Source organism: Danio aesculapii, chromosome 1, assembly GCF_903798145.1.
Source record: "Danio aesculapii chromosome 1, fDanAes4.1, whole genome shotgun sequence".
NCBI classification, from domain to species: domain Eukaryota; kingdom Metazoa; phylum Chordata; class Actinopteri; order Cypriniformes; family Danionidae; genus Danio; species Danio aesculapii.
Window position 1 is genome coordinate 34519914 of NC_079435.1, and position 23952 is coordinate 34543865.

At 35.4% G+C, this 23952-nt stretch overlaps 1 protein-coding gene across 2 annotated transcripts in view; it reads left to right on the forward strand.

Annotated features, from left to right (window-relative positions):
• The window catches only part of cntln (centlein, centrosomal protein), a 171940-nt gene that overhangs the window by 142739 nt on the left and 5249 nt on the right, over positions 1–23952 (forward strand). For both annotated transcript variants that reach the window (XM_056459097.1, XM_056459104.1), the window contains 7 exons: positions 4472–4633; positions 8627–8724; positions 11954–12080; positions 12309–12446; positions 13287–13472; positions 19293–19463; positions 19839–19913. In XM_056459097.1, coding sequence (XP_056315072.1) covers positions 4472–4633; positions 8627–8724; positions 11954–12080; positions 12309–12446; positions 13287–13472; positions 19293–19463; positions 19839–19913 — 957 coding nt within the window. The remainder of the gene's footprint in view (positions 1–4471; positions 4634–8626; positions 8725–11953; positions 12081–12308; positions 12447–13286; positions 13473–19292; positions 19464–19838; positions 19914–23952) is intronic.

The window sequence follows — 23952 nt, forward strand, 5'->3', positions numbered from 1 at the left end:
AATTTGTTACCTTATACATGTATATAAAATAAAGCAATACACAATTATTATTCCTGTTGAAGTAAGCTTTTTTGCAGATACCATGATAACTGCATATATCATGTCGATAAAAGTTTCATTAATTATGGCAACATGAAAATTTGATACTGGCATAAGCCTAAAATTGCTGTTTAACATAAAATAATTCACATTTGTAGTTGTATAATTGTATTTAGAGGTAATTGCATTGATTGAAAATATTTATTTTATCAGCCATGTTGCACAGGAATAATAAGCCCTTGGCATTTATTCATTTGCGAGTTGTGATGCTTCCCCCCTCTCTGATGTGTGAGTGAGAGTCTGTGTTTCCTCTGTATTAGTGTTCGTGTCGGGTGTCACACTACTCTCAGCTCACATTGATCCCTGTGCCCTTTGTGGTCTGGTATCGATCCTTTATTTTGCTCATTTTAATGTCTCTCTCTCTCTCTATCTTTCTCTCTCTCTCTTGTCTGTCTCTCTCCCTCTCATTATATTGCCTAGGCTGAAAAGACAAAGCTCCTGTGAAAAAGGGCCAAGTTCAATTAAAGCTGGGAGCAGCGTAGTCACATTGTAGCACAGTTGAAGTGTCACAGAGCTCCTGTAGTGATCACACGGATGTCATATGCAGTATTAGCACAGAACAGATCTCTTATTACAGACTCTGTGATGTATATTAGATGAGTTGAATGGCTTCTCCCTTTCCTGCATGTGTTAGAACAGCGGTTTTAACAGCACCTGATATAATGCATATGCTGTCTACTGTGAGTGTGCGTGTGTGTTCCTTGTTCTCTCTAAGTGGAACACATGCTCAACAGTGAAGTGTCACTTTCATCAGTCAATCATAGCGCATGTCCCCGTGGAGCTTCAAGCTGCTTTCGCACTCCTTTTCTTGCCTTTCGCACATAAACGAAGAGTCAACACATTTTTACGCTGTTCAACAAGTGATCCCGCCACAAGCTGGTGCTGTGACGCAATAAATGTAGATGACAAAAGTGCTCGATTTGTCCTGAATCGGAGCTCATGCTGTTCTGCTTGACAGAGGAAGTATACTTGATGTACTTTGACAGGTACGACACATTCACCTATCCACCCCCACTCAGGTCAGCCTTCTGCTGAAGACGCCTGTCACACCTTTGAGCCGTTCACATTAATCATTGCGGTGGGATTACGGGGGCAGTGTGGCAGAACCCCTCCTATCACCACGGCGGAGGGACTTTGACAGCCTGTTTGACAGAGCGGGCCTGTAATCTGCGTAATTTGCAGGTGTAGTCCGTGTTCCTCTTTTAGGAAGGGTTGGGATTACTTCAGGATTAGACTGCTCGTCTGACAGAGAGGCTTTCAGGGGCTGTTAGCGCTAAGCCAAACTAACCTCCCCACATCTCGTCCGAGTTTGGTGAGAGAGACGAGTGTGACTGGATTCTAACAAGCTTGACAGTTTAATTTACTGCTCCAGGTGACTGACTGGTCACGGCGATTCGTAAATCACTGATCTGTAGACGTGACAAATCTGCTCAACCACATTTATTCTTGCGGAAAGTATTTTATATACGCATACAAATATATAAAATGTATACTATGTGTTTAAAGTGTGTGTGTGTGTATATATATATATATATATATATATATATATATATATATATATATATATATATATATATATATATTATGAAATTATAATACATGTATAATATCTAGGGGCTGATTACAACTGTGTTATATGTATATAATACAGTTGTAGTCAGTCCCCTGGATATTTTTTGTCAATTTCTGTCTCACTCAATGGAGAGAAGATGTTTCTAAATATAAGATTTTTAATAACTAATTTCTAATGATTTATTCATAACTCATTTATAATGACTTATTATATGATTTATTTATTTTTTTGTGCCATGATGACAGTACATAACATTTACTAGATATTTTTCAAGATACTAGTATTCAGCTTAAAGTGGCATTTAAAGGCTTAACTAACTAGGTTAATTAGGCAAGTTAGGGTAATTAGACAAATCATTGTATAACGAAATCAATAAATTCTAAATTATATGAATTAAATGTGTATTTTTATTTAAAAAATATTATTTTTCTTATTATTATTATTATTAATATGCATGTACATTTAACAATTTCATTCATTTTCTTTTTCGGCTTAGTCCCTTTATTAATCTGAGGTCGCCACAGCGGAATGACCTGCCAATTTATCTAGCATATGTTTTACACAGCGGATATCCTAGCCGCAACCCATCACCGGGAAACATCCATACACTCTTATTTATTCACACACATGCACTACGGACAATTTAGCTCACGCAATTCACTTATGGCGCATGTCTTTGGACTGTGGGGGAAACCGGAGCGAACCCACGTCAACACAGGGAGAACATGCAAGCTCCAAACAGAAATGCCAACTGACATTTAGCAATTTTTATATTATTATTTTTGTGGTTTTTGGAAGCCCAAGTTTAGAAATTAAAACAATCATGACAATAATGTCCAGGTTTATATAAATATTAATTTGCTCTGCTTACCCGGTACCGGGTCCGTGACGTCATTTACTTCCACATTCTTTAAATTTTAAAGGTCCTTACTGGCCCAATACCCCCATAGGTAGGCTCTCATCAGTTGGAATAAAATAAATTTTGCATAGATTATGATAGAGACATTTTTCTTTTCTTTTTTTTCTTCTATGAATACTTACTTGTGCAGGAACTAACAAAATTAATTACAGCAACCTAGACCACACAGAACCTCAAAGGTACACTTTCAAATTTGAGTTTACAATAAAAAAAGTGCTTGTTTTTTGAAGGGATTTATTATAACACAGACAACATTATTTTAAACACTTTCGACAATGTTTTATGAAAATTCAAAGAATTTTCTTTAAAATGATACCAAACTTTTGCATTTACACTAGGGGTGTCAAAATGAATTGTTTCTTCGGTGCACCTGCAGACATGGACAATTCGGTATCGGTTCAGTAATAATCATAACCGGTTATTATGTACTGACGTCATTTATCTCAAATGCGATATGTCGCCATAGCTTACTAATGGTGAGGGAGGCGAGTATTTACAACTTTCCAACTACTTAAAAACGCAGAAACTGTGCACAATTTCACTGCATGCCGCTGCAGTGTTGTCAGATGTAGCTGACTGATTCCAGCCCAAAACTATCCAAAACCTGCCGAAATGCCTATCCAAATCTGCCCAATCTGGCAACACTGCGCCGTTGCTGTTTATCTGTGTCACTCATCGGTGAACAGCGCCTGCGAAGTCAAATCTAAAATTGTATTTGGAAAGCATCGTCGATGCACCGAGATATCGAATTGAACCGAATCGATGGCATGATAATTGGAACCGAACCGTGAGACCAGTGAAGGTTCACACCTCTAATTTACACCTCTGCATGTGGATTTGGGAAGCTTTTGAATTTGGGTAGGCAAAATCTAGGCGGAAACTCCAAAATAGCACTTGACTTTAAGAGGTTAAAAAAACTATATATATATATATATATATATATATATATATATATATATATATATTTATATTTCCAAATGTATGTTTATATTGCACACAAACAAAACCCCTTGCAAGGGTGTCAGTGCATATTTTAGTTTTTGTCATCAGGAAAAAAAATGTAAACTTTTGCTTCAAAGCACAAATTTGAATGGACCATCGGATATGTGAGGATGATGTAGACTGTAGAACGCCACATGATCCTTCGGTCCAGAGTCATTTATACACCCTCAGATTACTGGAAACACCATTAATGCCTCTCAGTGTGTTGCTGGCATGTCTTTCATTAGCACAACCCTAAAAAAAGAGAAAATGCTCTATTAAAAGGTCAGAAACCAGATATCAGCAGCTGCGCGAATAGTGTTTGAGATGTTCCACAAGACAGTGTGTGCGTGTGTGTTTTCCCCCTGATTTGGGCCATATTGTATGATGGGTGCAGTAAGAAATCATTATGTTTGGACAGAGGGTGAAGTATCGTATCCGAGTGTTGTTATAAACTCTGTGGTTTTATTCCCCAAACAGGGCTTTGTGTTATTCACTTAGTTCTATGCAGTAACTGTGCGTGTTAGTGAGTGAGAGCGCAATTAGCCCTGATGCTCCACTTTCAGCTCTATGCGGTGCTGATAAACTCCCAGAGTGCACTGGGACAAGCTGACAATGGCTCTATTAAGGCTGACAATCAACAGGAAAACGGGGGAATGATCTGTCTCCTTATTAGCATACCACTTTAATCGGATTTAGGGCTTTAATCGCAGACTGTTATGTCCTGGGCCTTAAAAAATGCTTCTTAATCATAAAACTCAGCAAAATCTGTTTAATCAGACGTTTGGCGGTTTGTCATGTTGCTCCCTTAATTGATATGAATCTGCTCGTTTGTTTGTTGTAGGAGCCCTTACATGTGGATTTGTTTATTCTTTGTTTGTGCGCATGTTGGAGAGCAGAAGCAGGCGTGTGAGTTGGCTGGGCTGGAGCAGCAAAAAGCATCTTTGCAGGTGGAGTTAGAGCAGTGGAGACGTATACGGCAGCAGACGCCAGTGAACACCCCTGCTACCGAGCCAGAACGCCTGCAGACCCAAGTCAAACAGCTCACTCAACGACTCAAGGTCTCTTACAATTACTTTAATTTCCTTAGGTTCAGTTTATACAAATGACTGATACAGTTGAAGTCAGAATAATTAGCCCCCTTTGAATTTTTTTTCTTTTTTAAATATTTTCCAAATGATGTTTAACAGAGCAAGGAAGATTTCACAGTTTGTTTGATAATGTTTTTTTCTTCTGGAGAAAGTCTTATTTGTTTTAATTTGGCTAGAATAAAAGCAGTTTTAAAATTTTTAAAACTATTTTAAGGACAAAATTATCAGCCTCTTAAAGCTTTTTTTTTCGATAGTCTACAGAACCATCGTTATACAATAACTTGCCTAATTATCCTAACTTACCTAATTAACCTAGTTAAGCCTTTAAATGTAACTTTAAGCTGTATAGAAGTGTCTTGAAAAATATCTAGTAAAATATTATTTACTGTCATCATGGCAAAGATCAAATAAAAAGTTATTAGAAATTATTTATTAAAACTGTTATGATTAGAAATGTGTTGAAAAAATCTCTCTGTTAAACAGAATTTGGGGAAAAAATAAACAGGAGCTAGTAATTCAGGGGGGCTAATAATTCTGACTGTATATTAAAACACTAACCTATGTGGGATGATTAGCTTCTGAACCGAATATAAAAAAGACATTGTTCATTATGAAATTTTATTTATTTATTTATTTATTTATTTATTTATTTATTTATTTATTTATTTATATAAGCGTCAAACAATATGGATCTTTTGTGTCTATTAACAGTTTTTTGTATGTAACCTAACAAACAATTCATCACCAGCCCAGAGTATTCTCATAGTATGCAAATAATCAAAACTAGGAGAACGTATTTATGATATAAAATAAGGAATAATTGATCACAGGCCATTGAATTATTGAAAGATAATGCAAACCTAAGCTGATGATGCAGTCTCAGCGTGAAGCACCATTTTTCAATAATTCACTCATGTTAAAAAATGTAAAAACATTAAATAATTTTGTTATTTGCTTATGTGCCCTCTTGAGTAGTTTTTCTAGCAGTTTCAGACCTGTAAGATGAAACGATGAACCCGCTGTTGATAAAATGTGTTATTAAAATGAGTAAGTTCTGTTCCACATTCCACACTTTGCACTCTGTAGATCTGTGAATTGCTAAAAGCACCTATTTTATTATGCTATAATAAATAATATTATATGTATTTTTATATATGTGTGTATATGTATATATATATATATATATATATATATATATATATATATATATATATATATATATATATATATATATATATATATATATATATATATATATATATATATATATATAATTGTTGTGATAGTTTTGATAGAAAATTCATATTCATAAAAATCCACTTTTTTTCTTCTTCTTCTTCTTATAAATAAGTTAAAAGTGATAAAAGTTGTTTTTTGGTTTTTAAAATCAGCAAACTGATAAATGGGGTCTGGCAGTGCTCTTTATATTTCTGTGTTGGCCTCAATGCTAGTGTCATGTTCATGAGACAGGAGTGTGTGTGGGTGTGTGTGTGAGATACAGTCAGGATGTGTGCTACATAAACGAGTCCTCTATTCCTTTCAACTAAAGACAAGGTGCACATACAAATATCCATCATTCACATGATCACAGGCATCCCACCAACTCAACCTGTCCTCTGAGTTTTTTCAGACGCTCTGTGCGTGTGCCTCTTACCTTGACACACATTCACAGAGGTTGAACAAATGTGCCACTAAATAGATCAAAACCCAGCATAATGAGTAATGCTAGAAATGATAAATATATAAATAAACATTGAAGCAAAAAAGAATAATATGATTCAACGACAGATTACTGTTGTTTTATTTCGAGTTCATTGTTTCCTTCATGTTTTTGCGGTCATGATTACAAAACTGCTTTCCATATTTGGCTAAAATTAACTTTATAAGAATTTTTTTAAAGATATATATTACAACCAGAACTGTCTAGGAATTATGTACTTAGATTCCAAAGATCAAGTACTTGTAATTACAATAAACTACTTAATCCCTTGAATGCCCCACCCATGTTGGATTGCATTTCTTGACTCCTAATGTCGCACACTCAATGCATTTTTTATCAACACATCCCATAATTTCTAAAATATCATCCACTACCAAGTGGTTGATATGTCGGTTTTTGGTAAAAGTATTGTCATTAATACATATACTATGAAAAATCTAAAAATATGAAGTGTAAGACCAATTTATTTAAAAACATAATCAAAATAAAATATTTTCAATACTAAATCATCTTTATTTTTTGAAGTATGCCATAAAATATTTCAGATTCTCATTTAACATGTTTTCTTATATATGTTTTTACAATAAATTCAAAATCAAGTGTAGTGCAACAGGATTATGTTTGTTTGATTTTCTTTTTTTTTTGTAAACCAACAATGCTGTGTGTGTAAACCATTATTTAAAACAGTCATTCTTTAAATGACTTTAACAGTCGTTATTTAAAACAGTAAAAATATGGTCAGAGCAGGCAGTCAAAGGGTTAAAAAAATGGGTTTAAAAATTTTGTTATTTAGTCTATGGTTAATTGCACAAAGGCAGTAAGTTGTTCACAATTATTCGACTATCCGGTCACACTTTATTTTAAGGTACAATTCTAGATATTAGCCAACCATTAATTATGACTTTTAGCAAAGTAAACTTCTAATTTATAATAATAGTTATTAAGATTCTTAGAAAACATTGCTTTATATTAACTAATAAACTAATACAGTATAATGTTGTTTTTTTTTACATTTTATAATGTACTAAAACAAAAACACTTATTTATAACAGCATGGAGTTATGCTACTTTTTGTCTTGATCTGCTCGTGATGTCTTTTGCATAGTCTTCTGTCCGTTGGGTGACAGTATTTACATTTTTAAAAATCTGATTCATTTACAACATTTAATTGAAACATTTTATTTCAATTAGCTTTTTTTGTAGCTCAGCAATAAACCACAACAACCCTCTCCATCTTTCTCACTCTCCATCTAAGATGGGATGGTGGGCCAAATCAAAGGTTACAATGGGCCAGCTCTGGCCCGCAGACCCTTCTTTGGGTATCTCTGGTTAGGATTAGGGATGTATAATAAGATTGTGCAGAATAAGCCCCTATTTAATAGTGAGAATTTGTACTTAATCTAAAGTGTTAAAGATTATCCAGATTTTTCTCTTTTTTTAACCGTAATATTTTTTCATAGTAAACCTTCTACTTAATGCATTCGTGATTCTTTCTGATTCTTTACATTTGCAATGTTGCAATTGTTTGATGTTTTTTATCGATGCTGTCATATGCACTTTTAGTGTAGTGTAGATGTGTAGTGAAGATAAAATATTTGATGTAGCAGTGTTATTGCTGTGAAGTTCATGTTTTCTTTATTGCTTCTTTTGTAATGTTGACTAAATTAGTTAATTTCAAATAAATATTTTGAAATCATAAGATGCGATTGGTATTTATTCGGTATTCCTATCAGCAAACACCAACAGTATAGTATATGAGTGTTAATATTTTGAAGTATTGCACGTTAAAAAAACTTCAGTATATGTGAATTCAAACAAGGTTTACCACAAAAGTAATCTAAAGTAATCCAAAATTAGCCTGATTATATTACCACCTACAACTTATCATGTAATTTGTATTCAGTTACTGATTTAAGTAATCTGCCCAGCTCTGCACACAACCTTTTAATGAATATTAATTAAACATTGTCCAGTAAAACAACCAACACTTTAAGACTCTAAAGTATAAGAGAAAAAAAAATCTGCGTTTAAAATATAACCTGACTGATCTTTTAAGTCCCATCAGTGTCCTATAAAGGAAACAAAAGGCGATGTACAGGACATATGTAGATGTGTATATTTCTGTGAAGCAGATGTGAAACAGCATCTTCATTAAGCATCCCGACGGCTCAATATTCATAAATGAGTCCCGCACGATGGGATATCAGATGATAGGATAAATGTGTGACTCTTTCTCTCCACAGAGTGCCAGCAGTGAGATGAGCAAACACACTGCTGCTAACAAGAGCCTGAGGGCTCAGTTAGATGAAAGAGATCAGACACTGAAGGAACTGCACGAGAGGTAAATGCTCTCTATCCCCTCTCTTTCCATCTTAGTCCTGAGGTATTCTTACTTCTTCGCCCTCTCTTTCTGGTGCTAGGGGTCACATTTGCAGTGTCTGATTCCACCATGTGGCAGACTTCAACAGCATTCGTCGATTTTGAAAAGCATGAAGGAGCTTTGTATGTAGAGATTCTGGCAGCAAGCTTCAGAGAAAGAGAGAGGAGGTGTAATTTCCTTACCATGCAGTTATGTGCTATTGTCATAAGATGATGTCTTGCCCTGGGCGCTGATTCTGACAGTCCGTTGTGTTAACCAGTTGCCGTCTCGCTGTCCTTTTTGTTTCCTTCTTTCTCTCCGCGTCACTCGTTTCAAGGCATCTCAGTGGAAAAAAATGGCTGTTATAATAAATAATACATTTAGTGAGGTTTTGCTTGAAAGAAGGGCAAAAAAAATCTGTCATGGCCCTTTTCACATTTCTCATGAGAAGAAGTCTCCATAGCTAGGTAAACTTCTTTAGCAGTAAATGGGATATGACAGCAAATAACATTTTTGCATTTACTTTTTTTTTCTGAAAGCAATAAATTAGAAAAATAAACCAATCCATGATTCTATGACTTTCCAAAAGAAAGCAGTCAAAAGAAGAATGTTTAATTTTCCATCCCTCTTTCGGTCATTGTGTTAGATGCCCTTTTAATCAAATTGGTATTATTAATATTAATTAGAAATGTATGTGATTTTTATTCAAACATTGAAGCTACATTTGTGATTTTTATAACTGTGGAATCCTTAAAATCTGCCATAATTGAGTAAATATCTATAGTGGAGAAATTGTTTGATTCCTAAGAGCAAAAGAGAAAAAATAATAATTTTATGACTTTTCAACAAAACATAAAAAGGTTGATTTCAGCGATCAAAAGAGAGAATTTTCCTTAAACACCCGCAGTGTCATTTTTATTTGTAGTTCATACATCCATTTTCTTTTTGGCTTAATTATGCCCAATCCCAATTCTACCCCTTAGCCCATCCCCTTACTCCTACCCCTTGTTTTGCGCGTGCATGTCAAGGGGTAGAGGTGTCCCAATTCTCTTTAGCTTGAAGGCATAGGGCTAAGGGGAATGGGTGAATAGCCCTTCGAAGGAAGATTTTTCAGGACCACACTCGAAACCAAGGGATAAGAACAATTCCCAGAATACACCCGCCACAGCAGCAGCATTGCTGAAGTAAGGAGATCCACAAATTAGTATTTTTTTGTTATTATTATGAATTTTTACGACAAAACAAAATTTCCCAATCTATAATCCCTAATAATAACTCCTGTACAGCAGTCCCACAACATTCTGACACTCGAATACCCTGTCAGCAATGTCTAGTGGCTGAGAATAGGCTTTTTACAGTGTCTGTTATAATATAATGTTGTTTTTGGTGTGTTTACATTGATGAATATGGTCACTGTGTAAATACTCAGTACAGTTACTATCTTATTGCCACATTAGATCGTTATAATGACATAATATATGCTTCGGTGATTTCCTAAAGATAAATACCAAAAAATAGCACAACTGGAATAACTACAGCAGTCACGATCATCTGATCTCACATGAAGCAAGAGATCGCGATAACATTTGATGATGTGTGCAGGTGCTGTAGTGCTGTCCCAATTCTTCAATTTGAAGCCCTTCCCCTGAACCCTCAGTTGTAAGGGCCAAGGGGTAGGGGTAAAAAATAGAATTGGGATTGGGCCTTAGTCTCTTTATTAATCTGGGGTCGCCACAGCGGAATGAACTGCCAAGTTATCCAGCATATGTTTACGCAGTGGATGCCCTTCTAGCTGCAACCCATCACCGTGAAATATTTCTATTTAATTTATTGTTATTTAATGGCATGGTAATATAAAAGAAAGTAAAGAATTAAAAAGGTATTGCGATGTTGGAAATCATGTCATTCCAGTCTGTGAAATTGATCTAGTAAGGCACATGGAATTTTTCTTCCCAAGGAGAATTGATCTTGTTTTAAGTGTGTTCACATTTCTACTGCAAAACATTCAAAGAATGAATCGAGAGTAGCTTCTTCTTCTCTTTTTTTTTTTCATCCAGAACGTACAGGCTTAGAAGTGCGTGAATGTCGCAGCGTGCGTCCGCATACAGCCAAAACTCACACCAGTCTGTGACAACATGTGAAATCACAGATGAGGAGTCCCTGTGAGCGGCAGCCGCCTTACGCCACGCAGCTTGTTTAAATGAAATACATGTCTAGACGCTGTAAAAAATACATCTGCTGCACTGCCTTCAAAAAAAGTGAATTTCAAAGCATGCTGCCATGTCCTGAGTCAATATCCGGCACAGAGGTCTCTGCCTTATTCATAAAGGCCTGCCTTTCATGTGCCGCCTGTTGTCTTTCCATATCATAAATGCATTCATCTCCTTTGTTTTCTACTGCAAACTGCGCATCCATGATCTATGAAAGCACTTACAACTGTATTAGCATCCAAAATGCATTTTGAATTAGCAATCTAGCAACACAACAGCAAAGAGACAAAGCGGGGAGCGCGAAGGAAGACGTTCAAGCGGTTTAGCGAGCCTAGATGGGCTGTTCCGAGGCTCGCGCTGGTCATCAGTATCACCATCCCGCTATTCTTTTTAGGCTCACGCACCCCTAAAATAAATGTTATAGATCTAATTGCCATTTGCTCTCTTGAGCTTTGAAGAAGATGGAGTGAAGTGGGGAGGTTGGGAGACGTGCAGCTGTAAGTCAACAGGAGAAACGGCTCGGTCCACTCTACAGCGGGGTCAATATGGCTTTTCTCATTAATGGCTATTGGGTAACCTGACTCCATTTCCCCAGGCCACCCGGTCTTATTTAATTTAATGTCACTCCAATAAGAAGCTCTCACATTTATTCAGTGCATTTGCTGCAGGCACTCTCTCTCTCTCTCTCTGGAATTTGAGGATATTTATTTAAAAAGGACCTTTACTCATCATTATAGCAGCTCTGGTCAAGGAGGCAGTCTGTAAAACAGCCTCAAATGTTAACATATTCCAACACTTTCTGTCTCGCAGATGCAGAGATGTTCAACTATTTAGGAGGAATCTGGTACAAGACTGCTGGCATTTTATTTGTTTTCTCCATGTTCAATTATTCATGTCTATTTGTAATTTTTAAAGTGAATCGAGTCCACGTTCCATTCTTGACATGAAAAACCAAAAACAAAAGATAAACACTAATACTGTAAATATTAATGCGCTCACAGGATTGGTGTTTTAGAGAGGGATGTAACGATGAAAAGGCAGCTGGTGGAAGATCTCAGGAGCAGACTAAAGATATGCCAGGACTCTGAGAGGAGCCACAGAACAGCGACTGAAGACTTGGAGAAGAAAGTACGTCCTGCTCAAACAACAGCTAGATAGTGCACTAGCCATGGCAACAGCCTTGGAGCAACCTGGAATTAATTATTCTCTCTGCCGTTATTGATCGTGTCACTCATCCTGAATCTGAACTTCCCAGACTTCCACATTTCACTGTCTGTTTAAAAATATTGAAGTAATTGAATTTTCGGGTCTCAGCGACCCCGCTCCTATTTAATAACAATTGCTTCTCTTTGTTAGATAAAATCACTCTCTGATGAGTCAACTAACCGGAAAGCTCTTGTCGACTCTCTCAAGAGAAGATTGACAGTTGCCACTGCAGAAAAAACCCAGCAGGAGACAAGCAGCCGCAAACTCAAAGAGGAGCTTCAGAAAAAGGTGCACGAGCACGATCTGCATTAGTATATTTCCATCAAATATAGACAAAGTGCTCGTTTTGGTCCTTCATTGTCTTATAAGAGATTTTTTTAATTATTATTCACCTAATTAACATTGGTCTTGTTTGATGTTTGGCCTCAATGCCATACTTTGCCCTATTTTCATCGTATTCCGTTGATCTGCGCTTCCATTCTATTGTTTTACTAGATATCTATTGCTGTGGGAAGCGGTAACATGTTAAAGTATTTTATATCATTTATTAGAGACTACAAATAAGAAACACAGATTAAAAAAAAGAGCACACATGCATATTTAAACATATTCACTGTAAATATCAGCTTTGCTTAAAATTCAACTATTTTTTTTCTCAGTTCAGTTGCTTTTACATCAAATTAAAAGTGATTTTTACACATTGAGATTTGACAATAACCCCGCATTTTTCCACTTGACCAAGAAAAGCGCAGACTGCTTTCCTCACACTTAAAATCATTTCATGCCAGCAAATTGAAAATCATTAATGACTATTTCTAACAATAATAAAGCAGAGGCATAAGCAAACTGTTCATAAAACTGTTGAAAAATTCATTTATGAAGGCAATGTTCATACTTATTGCCAAACATTTGATTATATGATCATTATTTGAGTCAAATGAATTAGCATTTGTTCTTAAATATTTTGGATATGCAGTGCATTCACAGCTGAAATGGACAGATTGCCCTGATCTATAGTATCCATGTGTTTTTTATATAAAGCTATTTTCTTAATCATGACACGATTGAAAGAAGTTCCATTAAGTGGACTTTAGATGGAATTAGTGATTTCTGTGTGCATATTCCCAGGAGCAGAGAGTGAGCGTCCTGCAGGCACGGATAGGCGAGCGTGATCAGGCCATGACTGAGTTGGAACAGACGGCGTCTCAACAAATGCATGCTTTGACCGAGCAGAGCTCTCAGACTCTGGAATCTCTGCAGAGAAAACTAACCCTCGCCGAGTCTCAGCTGCGCCAGTTTCACACATTCATTCAGGTATCTCAACTCTCCGACGTTTGTAATCAATTTAGCTTTAGGCCTTTTAAATATCCATCTTACGTATTAAATTACTGTTTAATCCTGTACATATTACTGCTACCACCTGGTTGTAATATGCCTCTTAAATTTGTGTCCTATGACCAAGTTTGAGAGGATTTCGAAGGAAAGATCTTTGATTCATTTTTCAATTTTTTGTATATATATTTAAGGGGTCGTATTAAGTGTGCATTTACTTTTTATAATGGTAACATATTTATAAATGTTTGGCATGTGTAGATTGATGGTGCATCAAATTGCGTTTTGTCATAAGAAAAAAATTATCTGCAATACCTACTAATCCAGTAGTTATAGGCTCATTTGAAATTTTATTTTTGCCATTTTTTTTTTTGCAATGCAAGCTGAATGATTTCAAACTTTGTATAGGTTTTAATGAAAAGTGAAGATGTCTGAAATATAATAAATGGAAAATTCAACAAAAACTAAAATTAAAAACTAATTACTAGTAACAAAATGTTTCTTTGGGCATTCTGTGGGAGGCCTTACTCAAAAGGTTTAATTTTAGATTTTTATTTCATGTATTTATATGTACTATTTTTGCTCTAAAAATGAAAGCACTGTGGAAGGACTCTGACGTGAAATGTGTAGGCTAACAATCAGATTACAAAAGCTTTAATATTGAAAGAGTTTTAGATCTTAGACCTCTTTCAGAGTCACAGCATTAGATCTTAGAATGTCGAAGTTTCGTTATTAAAAAAGCTGCACAGTATCATTCTGCAATATGATTTGTGACGAATACATCTTCACATACCCATCATTGTACTTTGTACAAAATGGTTGGCTGGTTTTCCCTGCTTCAAAGGAGAAAAGGCATATGCTTCAATTCACTGTTAGGGCATTATTGGGTAAATTGCCATCTTTTACTTGTGACCTTTTATCATATTATACTTGTAGTTATAGTACATGAAATTCTTCTAAATTTTATTTAACTGTTTCCTATAGTATGTACAGAGTTTTGTAAACAGCGTTTTCCTCCTTTGGCCCTACATTATGGAATGAAGTGCTAGGTGTTATTAGAAACAATTCCATCTCTAAATATTTGTAAAAATCTTTTGAAGTCCTGACAGAATCATGTGAATGTTTTGTGTAAATTTTAATTTGTGATATTTTATGCGTGTCTCATTTTGTATCTGAAACTTTTTGTGCTGCCATCTTGTCCAGGACCCCTGGTAGAACAGATGCATATCTCAATAGGAAATTCCTGGTAAAATAAAGGATAAATAAAACAAAAATAAATAAAATGACAAAAATGAAAAACAGCGTAGGCATTCGACAAAATGAAGGTGAAGGAGTCATCTGTCCTCATCTTAAAGAATTGAAGTCAGAAGGAGTGGGTTCTATTCTAGTTGATTTTGAAATTCACTTAATTAATTTTAAAGCACTCACGTTTAAATACTTTGTTACGATAAATTTGAATGATCTCTGTGTTGAAATCTGTCATTGATTTTTATTTATTTTTTATTTATTATTTTAAAGAATATATTATATATATATTTATATATTTTTTTATATATTATTATTTTATATATTTATTTATTTATTTTTATTATATATAAAGAATATTCTTTATTTATTTATTTTTTTTTATTATTTTGAAAGATGAGTGGGCAGCCTATGTCCTGTAAATGCATCAAGACCGATTTAGCATTTACGTTACGAATGCGGTGAAGCCACGGATGTGGTCGCAGTGGTCAGATCACAATGTGTTTTGCACCTGTATTTACCACTATCCGCTTTTGATCCGATCACCTAAAACAGAATGCGTGAACGAGTTGCTAGATATGAGGTATAATCAATATGCAAACCCTGCAGAAAAAAACTATTGATTCCATGCCAAAATTCCCTTGCAAAAAATCTGTCATCAAAACGCAGCATGTTTTGTAGCCTGTGGTTTGCTATAGTCAACATAGTTAACCTGTAGCTGATTCCTGCCAGTGTGTTAATGATGGTCCCTGTAGACGCCCAGCTCTCTGGCCTACATCCCCCTGTCATGGATTGATGAGCTTTGAACATGCCATCCTGTCAGGAAGCTTCAAGAGGGATCTTTTGGGATGATTATAATGCCATTTGGGGATGCACCGGAGAGCTTTGTTTGAATTATGCAAATTCACGTGGCCATGAGTAATTGATAACACGTAGTGTGTTATAAGAGTAAGGTTTTAAAACTGGATGAGCAGTTCAAATAGCATTCCATTCTAATTGCATAAATAAAGACATCTTTTAGGCAGCATGTTCGATTAGCATGACGTCAAGTCATCAAGACAGCTCATTAACACCGTGTTTACTTTTGTAATGCGGGTAAACATTTACAGTACTTTCCCATTCAACCGGTGGCGAGAGTGAAAATTGCACTCTTTTTTTTATTATTTTCTTGGTAATTTCCTCGCTAGTTTATCTTCTAATACAATCCAGCATACTTTAATGCAGGCAAGTCATTTAAAGAGGACTTTCTCTCCTCGTCTCCTCTAATCCTTCTCCTCTGCTAGAGAACTGGTAAATTGGTCCTGTGGCTCGGGTGATTGTGGGTAAGAGCCCTTCTCCTCTTGGCCCCCATCACACTCTCCTGCAGCTCGGCTGGCTCTTGAGAAGCGGTCAGAGTATGTGATAAATTCGCTTAATCTCTTTTCGGATTTTTCTGTGCACCGGGCTTAGGTCAATTGAATCCACCCTTTGACTAGTGACAGTGAATATCTATTAAGCTTTGAATAAAGTCGTAGGCTCTTTTGACAGTTTGTTGATGAGCTGGGCATCCCTCTGGAGAATTTGTAACGTTGCAGGTTTAATAATGTTTATATAGTGTATGTAAATGAAAAGCCAAAGAAAAGTGAAAGTTCATGCTGACCAATTTATCTCAGTTTTACAGGAATTTGTTCACCTTGTTGACAAAGATTATTTGCATAACACGTTAGATTTCACTCTACACATTGACATGGAATTTGTAAGAATCACAAGACATTATTTATTGTAATGAAATGATTCCTATTGGTATATTATTTATGCATTGTTATTATTTTGTTTATGTTGGTCTGATGTTTATGTTGATCTAATTTTTATTCAAACAAGATTTTTTAGGAATTTAAATACAAAAATATGAAACTGTGATATTAAATATGATCTGATTTTGGCCGGATGTATTTCAAAACTCAGACATATCATCACCTTAGTATTATAATGTTCTATCTGACATTTTTGTCAAAATTGAGGTATTCACGTATCCTTATTAAATGACAATTTATTTGCATTATGTGATGTTTTCTTATATGTTGTTTACATTTTAAGACTTTTTATTTAAAAAAACAAAAAAGGTTTTATCTTCAAAGTCAAACTCTAGCTTGGCTCTATAAGGTTCTTTCTGTGAGCCCATCAGCATTTCGAATGCACGCACAAGGACCAATCAGGATCAGCTTTCTTTGTCATTTCACTGTATTGCTCTGTTGAAAGCGTGAAAGAGCAGAAGGAAACACAAAATCAGAATTGACTAAATAATGTCGCACAACGTAAAATTGAGAAGAAACCTGAAACGTTGAAAAAGCAACAGGAACTTAAAAAAAAATGTGTATATATATATATATATATATATATATATATATATATATATATATATATATATATATAAATGTGAAATATTTTTATTTGTGGATATGTAGACAGGGAAACATTAAACTCATTTGCTCATTGTCTGTTTTCTTTAAAAAGTCTTTTAATTTGATATTAAGCCTTGAAGGGCAAATACTTAATTTAATATATGGGACATGTAATTCAATAACTATAGTTCAATAGTTCATATAAAGCATAAAATTCAATAAATATGACCAAATTAATTACATAAAATTAACATCTGCATTGGACAAAATATATTTAGCACAGCCCTATATGCTTAATTTGAACAAGATAAAAAAATAGTCATTCTAAAACATTAAATAAATTGTTTACTTTCTCAAGCGTCAACGTATTGTTACAACACCAATTTTCAGTTTTGTGATTGCATTTCTTGAAAAGTAATGCTTCAATGGATGATCTGCCAGATAGAAGCTTATAATTCCAAGCGGAAAATGACTTTTTAGAATTAGAGGGTTCTATCTGCATTTGCCCTGTTTATTTTACCCCAACTTGCAAGTTTAAGAGAATTTTGATAATTTACATTCAGAATACATTTAGGGTCTGTGTCATGTTAATGTATGAAAGAGAACTGTTCCACACATACTGTTTGCTATATGTAATACTAAAAAACTTTGAAGCTCAGTATCTCAATATCATTTAGAACGCAGATAGAACCTTTTATAATTCCAAGGTGACGATATAACAAGGACATACAATATTGTTTTTAAAATGGCTGTTTTTGGAATGCCAAAGGTGTTGTCCAATGAAAGAAGAGAAGCATTATTTCATCAAGTGATTCAGTATAGAATTCAGTGAATTTATTGTTTTGACAAGAGCACAACTCTCCCCTATAACTAAAATTGTAAGAGAACTCAGAAGAGAACATTAGAGAGAATTTGTTCGCTGTTGTCTTTCAGATTGTTGTCTGTTTGTCTTCTTATCTTGTTCATTTCAGACAAGAGTGGGTAAAAAAAAATTGTAAAATCAAATGAAAAACATTTTGCACCACGTACAATTTTTTCGTGGTTCTTGCAATAAAAGATATTATATTTAAAATGAATGAAGCAGGCTAGGTTTCTTCTTTTTACAAATGAGAATGAAAAAATACGACAAAAATAAGCAAAATGCATTTTCATGACTGTTTGTCAAGGTCAAAGAGTGCTTGTTTTTTGGCAGCAAACTGCACCTTTAAACTCATTTGGCTAAGCCACCTCTGCTTTGAAGCATGCTGCATTTTTGTGCTCTCCCCTGATGAACATAAATGATTGTTTTCAGAGTTCACACCTGATAGAGACATTTGCTAGTTTAATTGCTTTAGTGCCGAATTTCATCACTTCACATTCATAGTATGTGAACGTGTGGACCTGAGACGAGCCTTTATGTAATTCAGTAGCATCCCCTGAAATATAATGAAGATCCATTTGAAGTATTTATGATGAAGGCTTTATGAAACAAATAACGGTGATGGGGAGATGTGGGAAATGGAGCATGCCCCAAAGAACTGCGCTCTGATCAACTGCGTGTGATTGCTCTCACTTATACTTCTGTGGGTTTACCGGGACCACGCTGGAATCACACACACACACACACAGACTGTCCATTCCAAGGTCAGGTTTTCACAAGGCTTATGGGGAATGATACAAGAGATTATTGCTACGATCAATAAGCTGAAAATGAAACAAAGGGGAGCTCACTTTATTGACTTTCTCATGTACAGTGGCAGCTTTAACATTTAATTGTCTCTCAGTATTTAGCAACAACTCCCATTTAGCTCACCCCTCAACGGGCGCAACAAAGAAAAAGACCCGATGTTCCCCATCGCCATTTTAAGAGCCTCTCGTCTCCTCATTATTTACATTCATCTGAGAGCATCTTTTATAATATGTGCCATACAACAAAAAGAAATAAATCAAAGTGTGTGTTTTTTAGCAGCTCGTCGTCTCTAAAGTGCAATTCCTCTCCAAATCAACACGAGAGCCTTCGAAATTTTAGTGCGTCTTGCATCAAAAGTCAAGAGCATTCAGGCGTCCCAATTCGACCAAATCATCCCGAACGCTGAAAATCGAGCTGTTGATCACACCACATTCATTATTTCTGTGTGTAGATGGTACTGTAACAGACTATATGCTTTTATATATGTTCTTTGTTTCTTTTTTTAAGGCTCTGGCTAATGAGTTGGCACAGGATGTGCAGGACACTAAAGCTCGTTTGAGGAGGAAGAAAAAGAGTACAAAAGAAGGAAACAAAATGTCCAAGTGCTCACTGGTGAAAGCTGCATCAATCCTTAACATGTCAGAAACAGACCTGGTGGATATGCTGGACACAGATGAGGTCAGTATTCACTCGTGAGAAAAACAAACAAACTTATAATTAGTCAAAAATAGAAATTGCAAGAAAAAAGAGATAAACAAACCAAAAAGTGTATTTTTAAAATGAATGTATTATTTTAATATTATTATTATTATCATTATCATTGCTGCTGCTTTAGATCTTTACATAATATCCTGATCAGATCTTCCCAAATTGATGCATGTTTAATGTGCTTTTTTATTCCTTTTTTTATTTTACATTTCCAAATGTTTAAGCTGAACTGCTTTTAGGGTCATCCGGTGACTCCGTGGCACTCTCACACACCCACACGAAAGAAGTTTAGTATTTTCTTCATGGCTTTTAACAGCATTTCCGGCCATGTTTTATGATTCGCAGTGTGAGGAGGCGTTTGTGGGTCGTGGGCCAGACACGGATTGGACTGAACATGTACAGCACATCCTTCAGCAGCAGGTTTGTTTTCATTAGCAGCTCAACATATTTTTGTTCATTTTTAACGTTAGTAATTGATCAATATTCATCATTTTGTTAAAGTGGTAGATTTAGTGCAATTGACCTTTTTTGAAATATATCCTGCAGAGTTTAAAATGAACATATTAATCTTTTACGGCCTTTTTACACTGTGAAAAAGCGGAACAAATCGTAGATGAATGGTCTATTCACTGTTCTATATTCGTCAGGCTGAACAGAAAGAGAAATCACAGTGCAATGGATGGTGCATTGTAAACGCATCTTTCAGCTGCTCTGCCATCTGGCTATCAGAAGGACAGAAGTATAAGAAGCAAGATCTGGACTGTAATTTCAGCAATAATAATTATAAATAGATAAATACATACAAAATAACAGATGTAATGTTCAGCTCAAGTCATGAAATGTATTCACGAAAGGTGAGAATCAAAAACAAAGGTCCCTAAATAATATCTAAATTTGTTTTATTTAATGTGTATTTATTATTTGTATTAGTTTTGATTTTAGATAAAAATACAGAACAAAGATTTTATATATAAATATATTTATACAGTATAAAGCGAGTGAGAAGAATGTTGCAAAAATTTACCTCAGTCCCTATTCTTATATTTGCAGATTGATGTTTTATATATGAGTATAGCCCAAACGAATCATGATTTTTATCTTAAAAATTTATCATTAATCCTTTAAAATTAATTCCTTTATATATATATATATATAAATGTTTATAAACGTAAACATATTAACCTAAAGTGCAAATAAAATAAAAAAACACAAAAATCGTAGTGCAAGAATGGAGTAATTTTATGCAGGTAAGTGTAAATATGTGCAGAATGCAGACAAAAGAATCTATAAATATTTGAGTAAAATTCATTAATTATAGGTTATGTGTGTAGTGTAAAACCGACTGCACACATTTCATTTCGAGTCATTTTCAGGCTCGGGCTCACTTTGCAGTGTACTCCAGTGTCCAGTTTTTAGTGCATGAGCACCACCAAATGTTCTGATGCGTGTATTTGCAGCAACTCCAAAGACATGACATGACCCACAGCTCAAAACTTACTGGTTCATCTCTAGTGGAAGAGAAAATCAAAATCAACACACTGGTATTGTCAGAGGCTCACTATGAAAGCATTGTTTTAAAGATTCAAAATGTAGTTGACAGCAAAGATTGGTGTTGTTCATTAAGATCGACTGAATTAGCTCACAAGTTTCAAACCTTAGCCTTTTTTTTACATGCAGTATTTGTTTGTTCTGAATAAAATTAAATCTCTTAGCAACAATATGTAGGAGATCATTAAAGAATGCATGATTTCTGCTCTGAGTGTGTGTCTATGTGTTTGGCCTGAAACGTGCATCTAGTATTATTCAGCGGCTCTGGCGTGTCACTGCAGCGCTAGTGGCTTTGACCTTTGACCCGTGTGACCTGTCTATCCCCGGCCTGCACATCTCTTCCTCTCGCCGCTGGACACTTTAGAGGACTCTGAAGACTGCCATCAGGCAGCTCAGTCTCTCTCTATCTCTCTCTCTCTCTCTCCCCTTCTCTTGCTTCCTCTGTTGGGCTGTGAGACCCCGAAGCAGCTTGTTAGTGGTGGGCCAAGTATTGATCTGGCAGGTCTGTCGATGCAGGGAGATTGAGCCAAGCTCCACTAGAGACTCTCCACCAGCAGGCTGCTATTGACACACTCACATACATACACATACACACAAACAGAGCAGCGGCCCGCAGGAGACTCTTCACAGGCAAGTTGCTATCGACGTTTTCTCGGCTCGGCCGACACAACTGCTCACTGTATGACAAGGCTGAGACCAGTCTGAGTCCCCAGAGAGCTGCACTGACACCGACACGGTGACCCGCGCGTTAGTTTTTCTTTTCTTTCAACATGCTCATGCTCTGGTTTTTTTCCACCCTCCGTCTCCTAACGCGCTCCGCAGGGAGGGTGGCTCTTCCTCTGACTTGTGATCAAGCGAGTTTATTGGCAGGTGAGCTTTTTTATGTTCTCTTTTTTTACGGGGGGGAAGAAGACACAGACCACTAGGTCAATGTTGTGATTTGTTTATGTTGTACTTGCATGTTTTCATCTCAAGCAGGCTCATTGAAAAAAAAAAAAAAACATGCCTGTCTTGTTTTTTCTGCAAAGTGATATTTTGTGTCTTTTTTTTCTCAACACGTTCAAAGTGTACAACGTTTCTCTTTTTAAAAAAATGCATCTCTTTACCAAAACAGAAGAATGTGTATCATTGATTTATTACATTGTTTTCTGAACACATCAGTTCAGGAAAGAACATTTTTGTGATTGCCGCTGAAAGATTGATGCGATACAATTTTTTCACAATAACGCGTGGCCTAAAACGAACATTTTCCCACACCTGCCTATGACTGCTGAAAATTTAGAGCCCTTAAATATAATTTAGCTGCCATGAAACTGCTTCAACAAAGAGCAAGTGAAACATATAGAGGAAATATAACTAATTCAATTCAATTATAATTTAAACCAATAAATGAAACAATAAAATACATATAAAATGTTAATTATTTAATAAGAATTTTCATTTATTTAAAATAATAATAATACACAATTTACAATACAATTTTAAAATTAATATTATTTTCTTTGCTTTCAAATGTTAAACCATGGAGCTTTTATTTTGAATTCTCTTTTGTTGGAAATAAATTTAAAATCCATTTGATTGGGAAATGTGGCAGTTTTAGATGCATGATATCCTCCTAGGGCTTGAGTGTCCACATACATGGACAGCACATTTTAGCTCTTAAGTGACTATTTAAAATACTTTGGATATTTTATATTTTGTTACAGACATGCAGTGTCATTTTGCAAAATGGGAAAAAAATAGTTTTTACTCTCTGATAGTCAAAGCAAGTTAAAAAAAAAAAAATTCTCTGTTAAATATGTATTTAAAAAATTCAGGAAAAAGTGTTTTATGTAAATTCGGACCACGAGTCCACATATATGGACATCATTTTTCTCTAAAAGTACATAATATCAAAAGATGATACTTAGATTTTTATTCGAATTAGGTTCCAATAAGCCCAAATAGCAAAGAGAAATAAAAAATCCATGTAAAAAAACATCTTGGGCCTTAAGAGGTTACAAGCAATTCAAACTCACAGCACTTGCAGAAATGGAGTTTGTGTAAAGCAGCATTTACAGTAGACCGGTCCGCTCAGAGATACTGAAATCACTATTATTATGAGCTTCTCACAATACAGCACAAAAACAGAATGTCAGTAAATCATATCACATTTGGAGACAATGTTAGAATTCATTTTTTTAAAAAGGAGAGTGGCAAATAACGCTGTTTCAAGAACTCTCCAGTGCTAATTTTTACTTGCATGATGAGCGTTCATTTTTTCCTCTGCATACACTAAAAATGATCCATAATGTTCAAATATTTGCTTAAGTCGTTGCATTTTTTATGAAAACTTGGGTTTCACAGAACTAGTATCCATTTAAATTCTAACGCAAGGAAGTTTATTTTGCAAGTAAAACTATGTAGAGCTGCTAGTGTAATGAAAATGTCCAATTAGTTTACAAAACATACACTATGGTAATAGCGAATGGAAGGATACCACTGCTAAAACAAATACTAATTAAAATTGCAATTGCTGCAAATCTTAATTTGTGTCAAAGTAATACAAATGGCTTGTATTTCAATGCCCTCTAGTGTTCGTTTCAACCGGAAACTGCGGTGAAACGTAGGTAGATTTTGGCAGCTTGAAGCACAAATCCAAGCAGAAGCACGTTTTTTCAAAGAGCACATGTTTGATCTCCGTATGGTGGATGGTCCGAATCCACCGGCGTATCCATTTTATTTATGTGTAAAACCTGGAATGGTAATATATGTGTGTGCGCGCTACCTAAGCAAGGTCTCTTCTCTCGCCTGTCAGTCTCGGTGTGTAGCGTGAGCTGTCACTGTCTGCCACTAATGGCGGTACCAGTGTGACGACTTCTTATTACTGCTGTGGCCCTGTCAATAGCCCAGCCATCACTCCAGTGCCACA